This window comes from Mercurialis annua, linkage group LG5, assembly GCF_937616625.2.
Source record: "Mercurialis annua linkage group LG5, ddMerAnnu1.2, whole genome shotgun sequence".
Lineage (NCBI taxonomy): Eukaryota > Viridiplantae > Streptophyta > Magnoliopsida > Malpighiales > Euphorbiaceae > Mercurialis > Mercurialis annua.
Genome location: NC_065574.1, coordinates 20,009,446 through 20,028,630, shown reverse-complemented (window position 1 = coordinate 20,028,630; position 19,185 = coordinate 20,009,446). Strand labels below are relative to the sequence as shown.

The following is a 19,185-nucleotide window of genomic DNA, read 5'->3' as shown; positions in this document are numbered from 1 at the left end:
TTTCGTTCAGTTTTGGTGTTAGTCAACTAAACCAAAAGAATTATATTACATAAATTATAGGGTTAATTCCAATAAAATACCAAATGTTTGCGGATTTTGTCAGTTATACTGAACTTTTTAAAATCGGCTAGTTTAAACCAATTTTGAAATATTTAGAACCTTTTCTAGCCATTCGCAGAAAAAAATCGAAAAATTTATCATTCACCAATAGCTATTTTTTAGTTTCAAAACAAAATCGACTAGTTTAAATAAGTCCAGAAAACAAAAGCGTTTGTTGAATATCAAATGCATAAACCCTAAAACTCCGCAATAAGATTATGTGTGGGTCTGTTTAGAAATTTATAATGCCGTACTTCCCGCCTCCTGGATCAATTACTATCTGCGAAATCAACAGACATCTAAGTATGAAATTGTGTTGAGTCAGGGTTTTTGGTTTATTATCAAAACTGATTTTCTTGTGAATTTATTTTTACAGCCACTGCTGAGAGTCTCTCAGACGATGAAGCCAAGGATACTTATGGCAAAATTCTGGTTTGTTTTTTCATTGCTATACAGACTCACTCACCATTTATTTTTTAGCTGTAATTCTGAATGAGTTGTGGAAACTAGGGAATGGTGTTCAGTCCCGTTCCTTTTCAACCTAATGGAGACCAGGAGACGCGTGACCTGCAAAGACCTAGTGGCGTGTTTAAATCGATGCAGGCCTTTGCTTACCGCCACATTTTTCATCACAATCATGTAAGCCACACCACATTTTTCAATTTTACCGCCATGCTTGACTGCCACAGAGCCATGAATGTTGACATGTTAGCTCAGCATAAGTTGTACTTATTGTTGATTCTTGTTCAAATATACGTGTATAACCATAAATGATTCCGGTCATTGTCGATAACAATTATGAATTGGCTCATAAGATGATTAAGTTCTATCCATTTCAAGTAAAAATGACTATTAATTTATTCTGCATTTTTAAATAATGAATCTTTAGGTAAACTTGTTGCAAGAGGTGGATTTTAAAGGGGTGAGCTGGCACGAGCATAAGCATATGATTGCATTCATCTCTGCCCCAAATCAGGTCGTTATTCATGATTATGAAGATTCAGGTTTGTGAGTTTACATCTTCTCATATGGGATTCTTGCGACTTTTAACCGTCTTATTAATATTTACTATTGGAAATTATCATTCCATTGATTTCTTTTAAAGGCATCTCAAACTAGCTTTTATTGCCTAACAGAAGGGAAGGATGCATGCATCCTGACTTGTGATGCTCAAAGAGACATTAAAGTTATTGAGTGGAGGCCGAATGGTGGAAATTCTATTTCAGTAGCATGCAAGCAAGTATCAAAATTTCTGTTTTTCTAGATTTCTGATATATCGTTATACTTCATTTGGCATCTTGTGCAATCACTGTGTTTTTCTGATTTATCTATTCTGGACTGAATCTCAGGGGCGGGATCTGCATCTGGTCGGCATCATATCCTGGAAATGCAGCATCTGTGAGATCTGGTTCTACTTCATCATTGGGAGCTCTTTCAAGGGGCTCTGGAAAACGATGGACTCTTGTGGATTTTTTCCGGAGTGATAATGATGAGCAAATAAGTGCACTCTCCTGGAGTCCTGATGGAAGATATCCTGCATATTAAATGTTGTGTTTTTTGCAACAGTTATTCCATTACGTAGAAATTTGTGCTGTATGTCTTGTACCACTTACCGCAGTCTTGCGTGCTAGTGAAAATATCCCATTTGACCTATCTTTTACCACACCTACATGGTTGGATCGCTTTGTAGTATGAGCAGTTTCTCTTATACAACAATAGTCATCATTGAACTGAGGTCAAGTAAGGTCTGGTAAACCAAATTCATCCTTGATATATTAAATGCATATCGATTTTTTTGGATTAGTTTCTAATTTTTTAGAGGCATTATCTTCCTTTACTCGGCTCTACGTACTTGGCATCCGCTTCACATGAAAGTTCATCGTTCACCATATGGGATGTTGCACAAGGTAAACGTTCCATGAATATGTTTTCAGTAGTTGTAATTTGTATCTGCCAGTTGTTGCCAATCAATTAGAATATGTTAGTACGCGAATCACCACAAGAATTGTGATGCAACATAAGAATGTGATAGTTTACCCTCAAGATGTTCTACATCTAGTTGTTTCACTGTAAGATGGGAGTTTCTTGAGTAGTTATGGTCAACATGCTCTCTTATGGAAATATATGAAGGGTTTCGTTGACAAAATGACTTTTTATTCTGATATTATGATTAAATTCTTTCTTTGTCTTGAGTGTTGAATTGATTTTCTTTCTAACATAACTATATATTGCTGAAAATTATGGAAATGCTCAAAATGTTTAATATTATAATCGCATTAACATTACTGTACAATGTGTATTCATGAAATAAAAAAATTGATTTACTTCTCATGCTTGTTGTTTCCTTTTTCTTAGATTTATAGTCTCTACTATTGGCATTGACCTATCTTAGTTTTGTATAACTTGCAGGAATCGGTACCCCCATTCGCCGGGGTTTAGGGGGAATATCAATGCTCAAATGGTCACCTACTGGAGATTATTTTTTCACTGCAAAATTGTATGTTCATAACTCCCCCCGTTTTAGCTCACTTTACATGAAATAATATTGCAATCATGGAGATATAGGCTAACAATTATCTTCTTTCGTAGTGATGGAACATTTTATCTTTGGGAAACAAACACATGGACATCTGAACTATGGTCTTCAACTAGTGGCTTTGTCACGGTAAAGACAAGCTGACACTTGCATTATTCAATAGTTAATGCTATAGTGTCCAAGATATTGAATATCTGAAGTTTAAAGCTGCAGCCTAGTTTTTTAGTTGTCAATCATTGTGAAAGTTGTAGTAACTAAACATCAACGTACATATAGTTTATTTTCTTTGATGGACATAATTTGTCAGAGACAGTTACTCTCTTTTATTTCCTTTGCTAGTTCAGAACTTCAGAACAATTTTTCAGATGCTATCATACAAATATAAAACCTTACTGCTTTTCCAAATCTTGATTTATTCTATCCCAGTTTACAGCTTGATTAAATCGGTAGCATATTCAAAATTACCTTGGATAGCTGTAGAAGTTTATCATTCAATAGTCCTGGATGCTCTTTATATGATGAAATAATTTTACTTGCTTCAAATCTTCTAATTATCAGGGAGCTACATGGGATCCAGATGGACGTATGGTGCTGATTGCTTTCTTTGGATCTGCAACACTGGGTTCTATTCACTTTGCATCAAGGCCTCCATCTTTAGGTAATATTTTGTCCACTTATGCAGGAGAAAGAGCAAACCTGAAGGGTTATGCTACTAAATTTATAGTAAAAATTCATGCAGGACTATTTTACACCCAAGTTAAATTGTTATGGACTTGTCTGCTATTTTTATGATCCTTTTGGTTTGGATATGTTGATTTATCCTGTTAAGATATTTCTTAACTTTATTTCTCTTTCTAAGATATTTTAGGTAATAGATGATTAGATAGGTATGAACTAAAATACTATCACCAAAACTTATGTTAAGCCTATTTGTGTTTATGGTGATTTCAGGAATAATCTAAATATAATTAGCATTGGTGTCAATAGTTATCTTCTGTGTAAGTACAAATGTGTGTCCTTAGGGATAGTAACGTCTTTTAAGCATATAAACTTTTTGTGACTATTGTTTAGTGTGCCGAGTATTTTGTGCAATGAGTGCTGGAATGTGGGAGAAAGATTTGCAATCAAGTGCCTTTGCATATTTAGTGGCCTTGATATTGCATGTACTAAAATGACAAATTTATTTACTTGCATGTTAGCTGTAATGTGCCTCTCAGGACACCTTGTTGTACTTTACGATTGCAAAATAGAGAAAATTGAAAAAAGAATTCCTAGAGAATAAAGAATGGGAAGGGTTGGAACCATCATCAGAGAGCCACAAATAATAGTTCTGTAAATATTTCGATGTTCATTGTAAGGAAAACACTGCTGATAAAAATAAAGTGCCAATGTCGACATTAAATATTGTCAAGCAACCTATATGCTGCACGAATGAGAGAACTGCCATTCTTAAAGTAATTAAGTAATCTAGAGAGACTGCGCATATTCAAGTTTAGCCAGGAAAGCTGTTTTTTTTGGGTCAGATGCTTAAATGCAAAATGTTCTCCTGGCAGCATAGTTGTTAAAGGCGCAAGGCGCACCAAGGTACATGTGGTCTTGGAGCCTGACTTGCGAGGCACATGCGCGCAAAAAAGAAATAGTATAAAAGATATATTAAATAATATAGAAGTTAAAGAATTCTTATTATAACACATTATGTAGCACGTAACTACTGAAAAGAAAAATGTCGAAACAAATATTTGAGAAGATATTTTTTACGAGAATAAGTTGTAAAAATAGTGTATGGGAGTTTCATGTGCGTTTCTGAAAACGGAAACAAAATGCTAAAATGTAGAAATCAATTTTTATTTGGACATGGATAGTACATGATTATGGATTATAAATTACATTATAGTGGGTAATTATGTCTTAATACAATGTAATAATTAAGAAAATATAATAAGAACAACCATATTAAATGAAATCATCAAATACCAAAGAAAAAATAGAATACCTGGCGTGTAGGCATATAAAAGAGAACCAGAAAAGTAGAGATACAAAAAAAGAACAGCAGGCATGAAGGGAGATGAAAGAGAACTATAGAGGAGTATATATAGACTATAGAGGAGAAGTATGAAAAAAAAACTTGAGTTGATTTCAGTTGACTCTCAGGAAACAAATTCTAGTTTCCGGTGAAGCGATCCTTTATTGTTATAGATAAAGAAATTGCAAATTAAATTTGGTGGAATTTTTTTCAGAAAAGTAACAGACAAAAATAAATAGGCATGCTTAAAGTGTGCCTTGCTGACAACCAAGGCGCAATGAGGTGCTCGCTTTTGTAATGCTGCCTGCCTTTTGGAGGGAAGTCACAAGGCAATGCTCCTCTTGCGCCTTGCAAATTGCAATTTGAGGCGCATCCTTAACAACTCTGCCTGGCAGATAAATTTGCTTAGTTGATTCATGAAATAAAACATATTTCCTTAAAATGTGACCTAGAGTTTGTTAACTAAAATGTTTTTTAAGGTTTTTCTCATGAAAAGTCAGAAAAAATCATTATGAAAGTGAATACATGGTCCTATTAGATCACAAAAAAAGAAAAAGATAACAAAAATAACAGAGTTAAATGTTTGTATGGTTTCCTTGTACAAAGATGACTATCATTTTTTTTTAACTGTTTCAATTTCTGCTAAAGATTAACTAGAAATTGAAGACTGGAATTGATGTTGAGAGGGATCTGTTCTGCTAGATTCTTCTATTTTCACTTGGAGCTTTTAAGTTTCAGTTCTTTAGTATGATTGTTATCATGTAAATAGTTAAATTATGTGCTGAAGCGTGACTCTAGTTTCATATTTTCTGCAGATGCACACCTACTACCAGTTGATTTACCAGAGATAGTATCCTTGACAGGCAGGTAGAAATATATTTTCTAAAATTGAACAGTCTTTATTTTATTTTCTTTCCCTATATTTCAAATAGCATTCCTGACCTGATCCCTTAAATAAAATTGAAATATGTTTGGATAAATGCTGAAGATTTGTACTTCTAGTTCTTTTAACAGAGTAGACATTATTTGTTGAGTCCGACCCTTTAGAAACAATTAATAAAGCGAAACAAACTGAAGGTCAACTAATTTATTGTTGAAAAAGATATAAACATCCATGGCGCATGAGTGAAATTGGTGGGAGGTCGACTAGACATGACAAAGCATGAAATGATTAAGAGACTTAGTGTGTTTGTCAAAATACTGCCTTACTAATCTGATGGATTGTCTATTTGTCACTTGATCTTCTTTTTATTTGTTACAATGGTGGACTGAATGCATCCGGGGTAATTGATTCCGAAAGTACTTAAACTATTTTTTTTCTTGTATTTTAGTGACCAGACTTTAATTCGTTTCATTGTAGTTACTAAACTTTATTTGGTTTTTCAATGTGGTTAATAAATTCTAATTTTGTTTCCACATGAGGTTTTCCGGCAAAAAGCCTACACATCCGCCGAATTTTACACTTTTGCTGCCCAAAAACTTGCTTTGTATGCAGAATTTGGCTAACAATTTCCGGCTGAATTAAAATTTTGCATATGTAACAAGTTTTCACGAAAACATAAGTAAAAAATGATTGCCATGTGATAAAATCCGGTTGCCACATGTGTTTTGGTCGGAAATCTCCGCTAAAATAAAATTAAATGAAACTTATCATAGTCTGGCCACCAAAATGTCAAAAATGATAGTTTAGATACCTCTAGGTCGATTACCTAATGCATCCCTCCTAAGTTGAGTGCAACATTAGGTAGAATAGTTAATTCATGTTAGATAAGAAATTCATGTTCAAGCTTTGTTGAATTTTAATGTTGATTTTCTATAATGTCTCTTCCCAATTTGTTTCAATAAATTTGTTGTTGGTTAGGATGGTAAACATTGTTTTATTTAGAGCAAATTACTTTGAGACTCTTTACATATGACATAATCAATAATTTTGTCCTTTTATTTGAAAAACAAACAATATGGTCTTCCACTTTTGTTCCCGTTAACATTTTAGTCCTTCGTTCATTTTGGTGTTCGTCCGCTAAGTGTAAGGACTTATTAAAAGAAGTTAAATTTGAGATTAGTCTTCAAATTGTTTTTTGATATAAATTTTATTTATTTTTTAATGAGATTTAATGGTTTAATGAATCCAATTTAATCTTTTTACGTCGGTTTTTATTATGAGGATTAAAGGATTTCACTTTTACACTTTACACCAGTTAATTTTTTATTTTTAGAATTTTCTTACTTCTCTTTCTAAAACTGAAAAAATTTAATTGTAGGACTAAGTTAATAAATCTCATAAAAATTATTAAATATCTTTTTTGAATTAATTAAGTTAATAAATCTCATAAAATTATCATTTTTATTTATACATCTGTTTAAAATAAATTTAAAGAAGAAACTGAAATTTAAAATCTATTTATTCATCCCTTTATCTCTTTCTAAATGGTTCATATTTTTGATGTCCCATTCTAATTGACAGTTTTTATTTATATTAGATCTTTAATTTTAACTAGATTTTTCCTTTTTTACCCTGTTGTATATTTAATGCATTATTTTGAATAATATGCATAAACATTCTTGACAATTAGGATGAGACAAAAGAGTAAGGCTATATTTGGTTCATGAAATAAGTGCGTAATGGAATAGCCTATTCTTTCATTTCATGGAATAGTTATTTCATGGAATAGCAATTCCATAATTTTATGGAGTAAGTACTCATCTCAAAATGTAAAGTATAGCTATTTCATTCCTTATAAAATAACTATTATATTCCATACTATTCCATTTAACCAAACATACCCAAGTCTTTTGACTTAGTTAACTAACGTAAAAACTTAACGGAAGGACTAACATGTTAATGGAAACAATAGTGGAGAACCATATCGTTTGAGTTTTAAATAAGAGGGACAAAACTTTGAAAAATGATAAATATCAGGGTGTCAGTAATTTTCTCTTTATTTATCTTTTGTTAAAGTATCACAATCATTCTTTGAAAAATGTAATTCTCTTATGCAGTCAAGGAATTGAGAAGATAGCGTGGGATGCTTCAGGTGAAAGATTAGCTGTATCTTATAAAGGAGGCGATGAGGTCTACAGGGGTCTCATTGCAATATATGATGCTAGAAGGACTCCCCTGATTTCTGCATCACTAATGTTAGTTGTTTTGCTTTAGCATTATTCCTTTTTTAATTCCTGTTTTCTGTTTGCTTTATATACATAATACATGTAGGGGCGTGCAAAAATCGAGCCGAACTGATAATTTCGGTTATGTTCAGTTTAATTATATAAAATAAATTGATTTTTTTGGCTTTGTTCGGTCTTTGAAGTAAAAGCATTTCAGTTGGGTTTAGTACAAATCGAACATAACTGAAAAACCAACTGAACTGACTGGTTTGGTTCAGTCCAGTTTGAAATTTTTTTAAACCCTTGTAAATCTGATTCGCTTCGATTTTGAAAAACAAAATTTCTGTTCGCGTCGAACTAAATGCACACCCCCATGTACATGTTTTAGTTGTCTGCCTTTAACTTTGAATTGCATGAATCAGTGGTTTTATTCGAGGGCCTGGAGACGATCCTATGCCAGTCACATTTTCATTTCATAACAAATTCAAACAAGGACCATTGCTTTCTGTTGTAAGCTCTCTATTTCCTTAAAACTCTTCTTTAACTATTATCCATGCACGATTATCAAAATAGTACGATTCACGTTTCGATATGATTTGCGATTCAAATCGTACGATTCGAATACTCCCGTAATACATTTGGATCTTTGAGTGAATCAGTGAATCGTGCGATTCACTCCATTCATAAAATAAAAATTAAGAAAGAAAAACGAAGTAAAATAGCCATTTAAATAATGCTTTTCAATATACCATATATCAAATAAAAAATAATACTATAAACAAAAGAGGAAAAAGTAATAAAATAGTTCGTTTGTTATGTTAAGACTTTCTTTATGTTAATTTTAAAATTATATGAACTTTTATGCCGAGTATTCATCAAAAATAAAAAAACTTTTATGCTGAGTATATAATTTTTTTAAATAATATTAAAAAAAAACTGAATCTTACAATTCGTTTTTCGATTTTCAATTCACTAATCAAGCATTTGGGTTCTCGGTTCGAGTATAAATCAATGCATATTTATTGTTTGATTTATGATCCTGATATATTTATACTTTTTGGGTTGAATTCTCAACCACTCAATAACCATAAGCTGTCTATTTTAAACAGAAATGACTACTTTTTAAAGTGAACTATATGATACCATCACACATAAAAAAAACTTGAATGAATTATAAACATTTCTATATTACCATTAGTAATAATACAGTAACTTACTATAATCATATATATTCTTACTAGAACAAATTACTATGACATCCCTCACATTTGACACAATTCACAGTTTAGTTCCTCTTGTTTGAAAATTGAACTATATAACTCCTCACTTTTGCTTTTTTCAACGATTTAGTCCTTCCATCCGTTTTGGATGTTAGTCAACGAAGTCAACAAAACTATATGGTCCCCCACTTTTGTTTTTCTCAACGATTTCACCCCTCACTTTTATTTTTGTCAACGATTTCGTCCCCTAGGTTTGATAATTAATCTACCCATAAGTCCTTTGACTTCGTTGACTAACACTAAAAATGGATGGAAAGACTAAAATGTTGACGGAAGTAAAAGTGAGGGGCCACATAATTTAGTTTTCAAACAAGAGGGACTAAAGTGTGAATTATGTCAAATGTGAGGGGCTTCATAGTAATTTGCTCTTCTTACTATTACTCTTCCCGTTTACAATTATTTTCATTTTAAGTGTTCCAAAGTATGATCATTTCTATTTAACTCGATAAATATCTATATTTTCAACTAAATTAATTTTAATCTAACTAAATTAATTGATTATAATAATGATTAATAATTTACAATAATTTAATATTATATTAACTTTTTATATACATTTTATTTATTATATGTTGGGAATCCCTATTTTAATTAAAGTGCATTGATATGATTAATGAATTGATTATTTAATAATATTAGTTTTTTTCCTTTATAAATTTTGAAATTCTGTCTGCAAATACTCATCCATGCTCCATAATGGACATGGTTAACCTTAATGTAAATCTGCATAACCTTTTTAATAGGATTCACGATTTATTTTAGTCTGCTATGGATGGTTGTTAATGTGATGCTAGAAGGTAGAATAAAAAGATAATAATGATACTAATTAGATTAAAGAAAATGTATTTAAGAGAATAGTAGAAGGAATCTTGCTGGTAATTCACACGATTTTCTGCTATGGATGGTTGTTAATGTGATGCTAGAAGGTAGAATAAAAAGATAATAATGATACTAATTAGATTAAAGAAAATGTATTTAAGAGAATAGTAGAAGGAATCTTGCTGGTAATTCACACGATTTTCTGCTATCTAGAAATTATTTGTCCGGTCAGCAAAATCAATAGCTTGAATGTGCATATTGACTAATAATTATTTGTACATTAAAGTAATAAAATGTTTCCGTTGTTTGAATATTTAATGATAAAAAATAAAAGGCCTAATGGTAAAAAAAACCCAAACCTTTACGATTTGTTGCAATTATATCCAAACCTTTTAATTTTTGCAATAATATCCAAATTGCATTTTTGTTGTTGCAATAATATCCAAATTGCATTTTTTTATAGCAATAATAGTCAAATTGATGGCTAAACTTGTTGTTTTCAATTAAGATATTAGGCTATTATTATGTTTTGATGTATAATAATATAGTAAAAGTCCCAAAAAATGACAAAAAACTCAAAAAAATTCATATAAAAAGTGCAATTTGGATATTATTGCAACAAAATAATACAATTTGGATATTATTGCAACAAAATAATACAATTTGGATATTATTGCAACAAAATAATGCAATTTGGATATTATTGTAAAAATTAAAAGATTTGGATATAATTGCAACAAGTCGTAAAGGTTTGGGTTTTTTTTGCCATTAAGCCAAAATAAAAAATAATTAAAAGTTTTATTATCGTAAATGTTTATTGGTTTGTAGTGAAAATAACGTGCACTAAAATAAATACTCTAAAATGACATACTACTCTTTATGCATGCAGTGTTGGAGCAGTGGGTTTTGCTGTACCTACCCTCTCATATTTCATTCTCACAATCTTGCCTAGTTAAGGCTGGTGTACATTTCTTAAGGGCTTTTCATTTTTTCCCCCTGAGTACTTGTACCATTTCTCAAACTGAATCCTTGAGCTTTATTTTTGTTAAAACAATATTTGTCTTGGCATCGTGAAAAACGAAATATCCAGTTTAGTCATTGTATTCCTGTATTTTACTTTATTCAATAAATTATAGTTTTATTTGATTTCTGTTAAAATTAATCCACTCAAAATATTATATAGTTATTTCATTATTTTACTATCTAATACATTATAATCTTTCCAATAAAGTTTTTGATTAAAATCTTAAACTGAATATAGAGGCCAAATGCATATTTAGGCCTTTGAACTTCAGGGTCTTTCTATAGTTTTTTTATTTTTTATAAAATAAATATTATTTTCTTTACTTATAAGTGTTGGATGAATTTTTATCACAACTATCCAATGGTCAAATAAACAAAATAAGATAAAAATAAACTGTATTCTTTTCCTGACCTTCAATATATTGGTCTCTTGTGTATTTAACTTTCTCAATAATCATTTGTGCATTTTAAATCCTATTATAATAAGGATTCCAGTTTTAAAATAAAACTAAAATATAAGAAGAAAATAGTATTTTGTAAGTTTTTTAGGGATAATAGTAATTATTTCCTCCGTCTAGTCCACTTTTTCTTATTTTTTATCCCAAATAATTGTTCATGTTCATAGTAAATTATAACTTAAAGTGTTGATTTTTCCATATTACCCTTATTTAAAGTTTATTATTTAATGCCATTGGTCTAAAAATTAAATTAGTCATAATATTTAATAAGGGTATGATAAAAAAAATTAAGATAAAACTGTAAAAAGTTAGAGCATTAATTGTGTTTCTTAAACTGTATAAAAAAAAAGAGAGTGGACTATTGTTTTGGGATGGTGGGAGTAATTTTGTTAGTACATTTTAAACACATTTAAAGAAAGCACGGTGGATAAAAAAAGGTACAATTGAGCTTTTTAAAATTTAAAATGAAGGACTGGACTCGGAAATTTTCTAAACAAAATCGGTTGTTTCATATTTTATTTTTTATTTATTTTCTCATAAGTTGATTATAAGATTTTACAAATTAATTTTTTAATATCTATTGTTTTAAATTTCTTTAGTGTTGTAACCTTTATATAATATTGGTGTTGCTTCCCAGACTTCACATATTACTTGTAATGTCACTTATCAATTTATATTTTATTAATTTATTATTTGTATAGAAATAAAAAGTAATTTAATAATAAATAACCAATGAGCTGTAATTCAAACGATATAATCGAACTGTTAAGATCGTAGATTTAAATTCTCCCACAAGCACTCTCCCTTTTCAAATATAAAAAAAATTAATAATAAATAATTTGTCTTTATTTAGAGAAAACAACAAAATTATTTAAAAAGTGCATATGTTTACACTAAAAACATTTCAGCCCAAGACTTCTACAACACCATTAAAAAACACAAAAGTTTACAATAAACACTTTACCAGTGAATAGGTGATACGTCGCTAGCATATCATCAGTCCGACAAAAGAAATCAAAACAGCTAACACATGTGATTTACGCGTCAGAGTGCGTTAGAAATATATCTCTGGTATATCATTAGATATATCTTTGATACATTGTGGATACATTCTTCAAAACAATTGATAGTTATTTAATTTTTAAATATATATTAATTATATATATAGTATTTTTTTATTTTTATAAATTTAAAAAATTAGAAAATTCCAAATAATTCCAAATAATATATTTGCAAAAAAGTTTCTTAATCATTAATTTCATCCCTGATGACACATTAATGCATTTTATTTTTATGTATACTTGATATAAAAAATTGAACCAATAACAAGTCATCCCTTCATTAAATTTATCCACGTAGATGAAAAGATAAAATATACAATTGAAATAAGTCTTATAAGTATCTAAAAATATGTAAATAATAATAATAATAATAATAATAATAAGGGTGGCGATATTTCCAGAGCTAAAATTATGAGGGAAAGAGCAGTATTTTTTAATTTGACAATATTATCCTTATTTAAATATGAGTCAACTTGTTCTTCTTTAATTTTTTTCTTCTTCTTCAAAAATAACCTAACTAATTTAAATAGAATAATTAACATTTTTTTCTGCAACCTTTTTTGAGTCTCTCTTTATAAGCTATCCATCTCTAAATCTAAGACATTCTTTTATTTTGGTGTTGCGTGTTTTACTAGTTTTGTGTTCAATCATTTCGTGGTTTTCTGGAATTATTAAAGTTTATTCAATGCTTCATAAATATATGGAAACATAGAAGGATGAAGGTTTGGGCTTATGCTTAACACTTGCAAGAATAGACAATCAATCAATTGGAAACAAGTTGTTAACACCATACTCGTGATGGCAATTTGGATTAATGGTTTCGGCAGATTTAAATTTCTATGGAAAAAATCAATCAATCTATACTTATATATATAAAAGCACGGATGGGGGGACAAGCAAATTTACCAAACAGTCCTTTTAAATTTATATTAATAAAAAGTTTTTTGGTCATTACAAATTACTAATTGAATTAGTAATTATTAAAGATAGAATATTATTAGGATAAGGAAATAGTGAATTTAATTTGAATAGGTAACTATTAAATAATTAATTGATATACTAAATTTTTTTATTATTTCCTAAAATTGCGGGTTAAAAAAACTTCCAGAGTGTTTAATTGATCCGGAAAGCTCTATAGGTGTATATACTTAAAGCAACACAAGTTTTTAGGCATAATTTATTTTTTACATCTATCTCTATATATTAATTATATAGTATCTCATAAAATAATTACTCACTTAGTAATATTAAAGTTAGAAAGCAATTGGAATATAGAGTTTAAAATGAGGTAAACTACCATGCTACTATACTGAATAAGCAATTAGAATACGTGAACTGTTGTACCGCCGTAAAGTATTATACCACACTAAATAAAGTGAACTATTATTTTTACAGTTTTTTTTCTTTAAATAATAATTTAGGTTTATTACTTTGCATTATTTTATATAAAATTAAATATTAATTAATTCATATGAAATTTTCAATGTACCAAAAACTTGAATATTAGAATTAGAGTAATAATTATTAAAGTTAGAGTACTAATAATTAAATTAAAATATGATATTTATGTTTAATAAAAGTTCTAAATAATTTAATATTAATTAAATAAAAAATTATTATAATTAATTTTATTTACATAAATTGACGAGTCACATTACGAGTCACGTGCGTAGCACGTAATGCGAAACTAGTTTTAAAAAATGGGTGGCAGAGGCAGAGGGTGATTCGAAAAATATTCGCAAGAAAGGATAGAATCACTCATAATTTAATTAGTTAGGTATTTTGGGGGGAAAATAGAATAGGAAGGAAAGAATAGATTCAGATTTGATTAAGGGTAAATCTGTCAAATTTAAAAAACTGCTCTTTCCCTAATAATTTTAGCTCTGGAAATAGCGTCACCCTAATAATAATAATAATAATAATAATAATATATTTCTAATATTTTTAGGTTTATATAAGTAATTATTTCTTTAAAACGGTTTTGATATTGTAAGTGATGGATACTGAATCCTATCTTATCAATAATGGAGTCGAGTCGCAGAAGATCCATTCTCAGACGATATCGGACTCCCGCCAGAAGAACCAAACATATAAGGAAGATGGCTGAATCCATAGGATCCGCCACGATATCATCCAATAAGATAAAGATCGAATCCCTGAGGACCCGGGCAAAGCGCATTGATCTTGGGATTCAGATACATTACCAGATCAACTACATAATCTCGAAGTACCTCTCCTATTTGGATACCAACTCCAACTTAGGAAGATAAGCTCTAACTTAGGAAGACGAGACTATTTAGGAAGACGTTCCTATATAGGGCTCATGTCCGAATAAGATAGATTGCTCCTAATCACGGTCAAACCCTATAAAATAGGATTCACTTTCCTACTATAATTTTACTAGGTATGCAATCATATACTATAAAAGCAGCATGAGGTATGTCTAAACACAAAACTACATTAATATACTCAAAACGCTGCGCAAAGCTCTGAACTGACTTTAGCATCGGAGAGTTAATTGGACAAACACCGTCCGATTAGCTCCTACCCTATTTTGCAGGTCTCATTCACCGGATCAGAAGACAGACTCCATCAATTAGCGCCGTCTGTGGGAAAAGCTTGAAAACTTCGAACTTGAAGGAGCTTTTCTGAACTCAAAACAAATACTATTGAAGAAGATGATTTCTGAAAGAGTGAACCTGAAAGACAAATCAGGAAACGCCGCAATATAGAAAAAGAAAAACACCAGAATCCTTGATTCCGCTGCCGGTAACTTTCGATGGAGAGGATTTCGGAAGAATCACAGAAGAGCACAACGAGACCCTAGTGGTAGCCATGATCATCGAGCATTGGAACGTGGAATGGATCATGATCGACGAAGGGAGTGCTATTAACCTAATAACAAGGAAGGCTTACGAAAGCCTGGGAAGGGATTTCGCAGAATTGAAAAGGAATGCTGCTCCCGTGACAGGATTTGGTGGATCTCCTATCAAACCCATGGGAACGATTATACTTGATGTCAAACTAGGAAGAACGAGAAAAAGCGAAGAATTGCCTACACGGTTTAGTGTTGTAGAAATCGACTTGTCGTACAACGCAATATTGGGGAGACCATTCCTCCACGATTCGGCGGCTATAACAAGCGTGAAAGCACTAACAATGATAATACCAACGAAGCAAGGAATCGTTACAGTACAAGGAAACCGAATCACGGCGAAAGAATGCTACGATCAGGCGATAAAGGAATCTCTTGAAACACTGCCCATCGAAGAAATCCTCAATCACGAAATTTGAGAAAAAGAAATAACCCTAGAAGGCGAAACAAAGAAGCTGGAGCATAATGCAGAGAAAAAAGTAAATCTGGGAGCGAGCATGAATCCTAAGATCGAAAAAGAAATTACAGCAATGCTAAAAAGGAACATCGAAATGTTCGCCGCCAAAGCCTCAGAGATCATCGGAATAGACTCGCACGTCATCACCCACGACCTAAACGTGGCAAAAACTACAAACCCATTCAGACAGAAGAAGAGAAAATTCTCTAAAGAAAAATAAAGGATAATAGCGGAAGAAGTAGAAAAACTCGAGAAAGCTGGATTCATCAGAGAGGTGCACTACCCCGAATGGGTAGCAATGTGGTAATCGTGAAGAAAGCTAATGGAAAAAACAGGATGTGCGTAGACCACACCGACTTAAACAAAGCATGCCCCAAGGATAGCTACCCGTTACCCGATATCGACCAACTCGTGGACTCTACTGCCGGACATGCAATGTATAGCTTAGCAGATGCTGCCCAAGGCTATCACCAAATACGGATGAAAGAACAAGATCAAGAGAAAACGACATTCATCACCGATGGAGGAACCTACTGCTATACGGCGATGCCCTTCGGGTTATAAAATGCTGGAGCAACATACCAGAGGCTCATGAATTTCATGTTCAATGACAAAATCGGAAAACGAGTCCAAGTATACGTGGATGACTTAATCATCAAGTGCGAGAACAAGGAAAGCCATGCAAAAGATCCAGAGACAACATTCAAAATCCTAAATAAATTTGGGATGAAGCTGAACCCAGAAAAAAAACGTTCGGGGTACAAGGAGGAAAGTTCTTGGGATTCATGATATCCCAGAGTAGAATAGAGGCGAATCCAGAAAAGATCAAGGCGATAATGGACATGAAGGCACCTTGAAATATAAACGAAGTTTAAAAACTCAACGGGCGAATCACTGCACTCGGAAGATTCATGTCCTGCTCGGCCAAAAGATGTTTGTCGTTCTTCAAGGCCTTAAAAGTGACACAAAAATTCGAATGGAACAAAGATTGTGAGAAAGCATTCGAGGAACTGAACAAATTCCTGACCACCCCACCATTGCTTAGTTGTCCAACAAAGGGGGAAACACTCTACTTATACATTTTTGCGAGGAAAGAAACCATAGGGACAATACTGGTAAGAGAGGAAGATGGTGAGCTAAAACCAGTTTACTACATTAGTCGAGTCCTGAAAGGTGCGGAAACAAGGTACCCGAAGATTGAAAAAATTGCTCGCCGTAGTAACTACAGCTAAGAAATTGAAATACTACTTCCAAAGCCATAATGTGGTAGTAAGAACAAATCGGCCTCTGCGAAAGGCGATCCAGAGACCCGGGACGTCCGGAAGACTCGTTCATTGGTCCATCCAACTTAGCGAACATGATATTTGATACGAACCCCGCCCAACACTCAAAGCGCAAGCCTTGGCAGATTTCTTAGCCGAGATAACCCCTAGCGAAGCAGAAGAATCTGTACCAGAATTAATATGGGAACTTCACGTAATTGGAACTTCGAATGAAAAAGGAGCAGGAGCGGGAGCCATTCTCAAAGGACTCGGAAAGGTGAAAATCGAATACGGAGTAAATATCCAATCCGCCGCTAGCAAAAACGCTGCGGAATACGAAGCCCTGATCGCAGGACTCGGCTTAGCTCTGGAATTAAAAACAGAAATTCTGAAGATATACAGCGACTCTCAACTGGTAGTAAACCAAGTCAAGGGAGAATATTAGGCTAAAGAAGCATGAATGATTGAATATTTGGAGAAAGTCACAAAACTACTCTGCCAACTAGAAGCACATGGAGGACAGTGGGAAATCATACAAATCCCACAAGAGGAAAATATAGTCAGCATCCGAGCTGGGAGATCTGTTCATGAAAATGCAACTAAAAGAAACTCTTGCTTTGCCAAGCGTCAAAGAAGAAGAAATAATGACTATCCCCGTTAATCAAATACTTAGACCAAGGAGAATTACCAACAGACAACGTTGAAGCCATCCGAACCATCCGCAAATCTGCCAACTACTCGTATCATAACGGAGTTCTCTACCGAACCTCCCTAACGCATCCTTGGTCAAGATGCGTCTTGCCCGAAAGCGGAAGCTCAATCCTGAAGAAAATCCATGAAGGAATATGTGGGGCACACGAAGGAGCGTTCACCATCGCAAGAAAAATAATGCTTCAAGGCTACTACTGGCCAACCATCAAAGAGGTTGCGAAAGCACTGGTGAAAAAATGTGATAAATGCCAAAGGCACGACAACGTCAGCCATAGGCCGACGGTACCACAAGGATCTCTAGAGAGTCCTTGGCCATTCGCCACATGGGGAATCGATATAGTAGGACCATTCGAAACCAGAAGAAATCAAATGAAATTTTTGATCGTAGCAGTCGAACACTTCACAAAGTGGGTCGAAGTAGCGTCAGTCTCAACCATAACTGTGGCTAGAGTGGAGGAGTTCTTTAAAAACGAAGTAATATGTCGATTCGGCATACCTTACACAATAGTAGCAGATAATGGAAAGCAATCCGATTGCAAAAGATTCAAGAAATTTTGTGAAGACCTGATGATAAACCTAAAATTTACATCAGTGACCCACCCCCAGACAAATGGAACGACCGAAGTGACAAATCGAACCATAGCACAGGGGATAAAGAAACGACTGGCCCAATATAAAGAAAATTGGGTAGACGAACTCTACAATGTCATGTGGGCATACCGGACGATCCCAAGAAAAGGAATAGGCGAGACACCCTTCAGGCTCGCCTATGGCACTGAAGCGGTAATACCTGTAGAGATCGATATACCGAGTATCAGAGTAAACAACCTAGAAGAAGAGGCGAACGAATCAAAAATAAGGTTATGCCTTGACCTACTAGAGGAGAGGAGAAATCAAGTAGGAATTCGAGCTGCAGCTTACAAGAAACAAGCTGCCAAGTATCACAACATGAGAGTGAACTCGAGGGAATTTCAAGTAGGCTATCTCGTTCTACGAAACGCCGAAATTGGCAGAGGGAATGGTGGAGTAAAGAAAATGCAACCGAATTGGGAAGGACCCTACATAGTGGAAGAAACTATTGGAAAAGGCGCATACAAGCTAAGAACAAGGACCGGATCCATGGTCCCGAGATATTCGAATGTAAAACATTTAAGAAAATACTACCAATAGACTAGCTCGTAGTATATACAAGTTTTTCCATTGTGAAATAAAGAAGATTCGACAACGAAATAGATACAAATTTAACAGACTCGTTTGAGCCCTAGTTAAAATAAAAAGACTCGTTTGAGTCAAAAAACAAATAGCAAATCCATTCGGATTTGCAAAACAAATTATATATCTGAATCTCAATTGGGTTCGCGACTATGCACTCCTGAAGTTTAAATTAACTTCGGAAAAAAAGAGCAAGACAAGCACGAGTTTAGATTAACTCGGAAAATAAATAATACAAGACAAAGATTGGAAAGAAGATCA

The 19,185-nt window shown here is 32.7% G+C and overlaps 2 protein-coding genes across 2 annotated transcripts; both read left to right on the top strand.

Annotated features, from left to right (window-relative positions):
• Positions 1-225: 225 nt before the first annotated feature.
• Positions 226-11,023, top strand: LOC126683077 (aladin). The gene is made up of 14 exons (XM_050378907.1): positions 226-402; positions 476-531; positions 610-738; positions 989-1,103; positions 1,236-1,335; positions 1,449-1,628; positions 1,948-2,006; positions 2,509-2,596; positions 2,689-2,764; positions 3,194-3,293; positions 5,474-5,525; positions 7,659-7,796; positions 8,189-8,276; positions 10,755-11,023. Exons 1-14 carry the CDS (start codon positions 345-347, stop codon positions 10,815-10,817), a joined length of 1,302 nt encoding a protein of 433 aa, XP_050234864.1. The 5' UTR covers positions 226-344; the 3' UTR covers positions 10,818-11,023.
• Positions 11,024-16,650: 5,627 nt separating this feature from the next.
• Positions 16,651-17,446, top strand: LOC126681671 (uncharacterized). The gene is made up of 2 exons (XM_050377223.1): positions 16,651-16,870; positions 17,133-17,446. Exons 1-2 carry the CDS (start codon positions 16,651-16,653, stop codon positions 17,444-17,446), a joined length of 534 nt encoding a protein of 177 aa, XP_050233180.1.
• Positions 17,447-19,185: the final 1,739 nt, after the last annotated feature.

Bases quoted from the DNA above. Each gene is read 5' to 3' on its own strand.
- LOC126683077 (XM_050378907.1), top strand. From the start codon at position 345: ATGCCGTACTTCCCGCCTCCTGGATCAATTACTATCTGCGAAATCAAC. The intron at 2,597-2,688 runs GTATGTTCATAA...CTTCTTTCGTAG, and splicing joins TATTTTTTCACTGCAAAATT to TGATGGAACATTTTATCTTT. The intron at 2,765-3,193 runs GTAAAGACAAGC...TCTAATTATCAG, and splicing joins CAACTAGTGGCTTTGTCACG to GGAGCTACATGGGATCCAGA.
- LOC126681671 (XM_050377223.1), top strand. From the start codon at position 16,651: ATGTCCTGCTCGGCCAAAAGATGTTTGTCGTTCTTCAAGGCCTTAAAA. The intron at 16,871-17,132 runs GTGAGCTAAAAC...CAACACTCAAAG, and splicing joins ACTGGTAAGAGAGGAAGATG to CGCAAGCCTTGGCAGATTTC.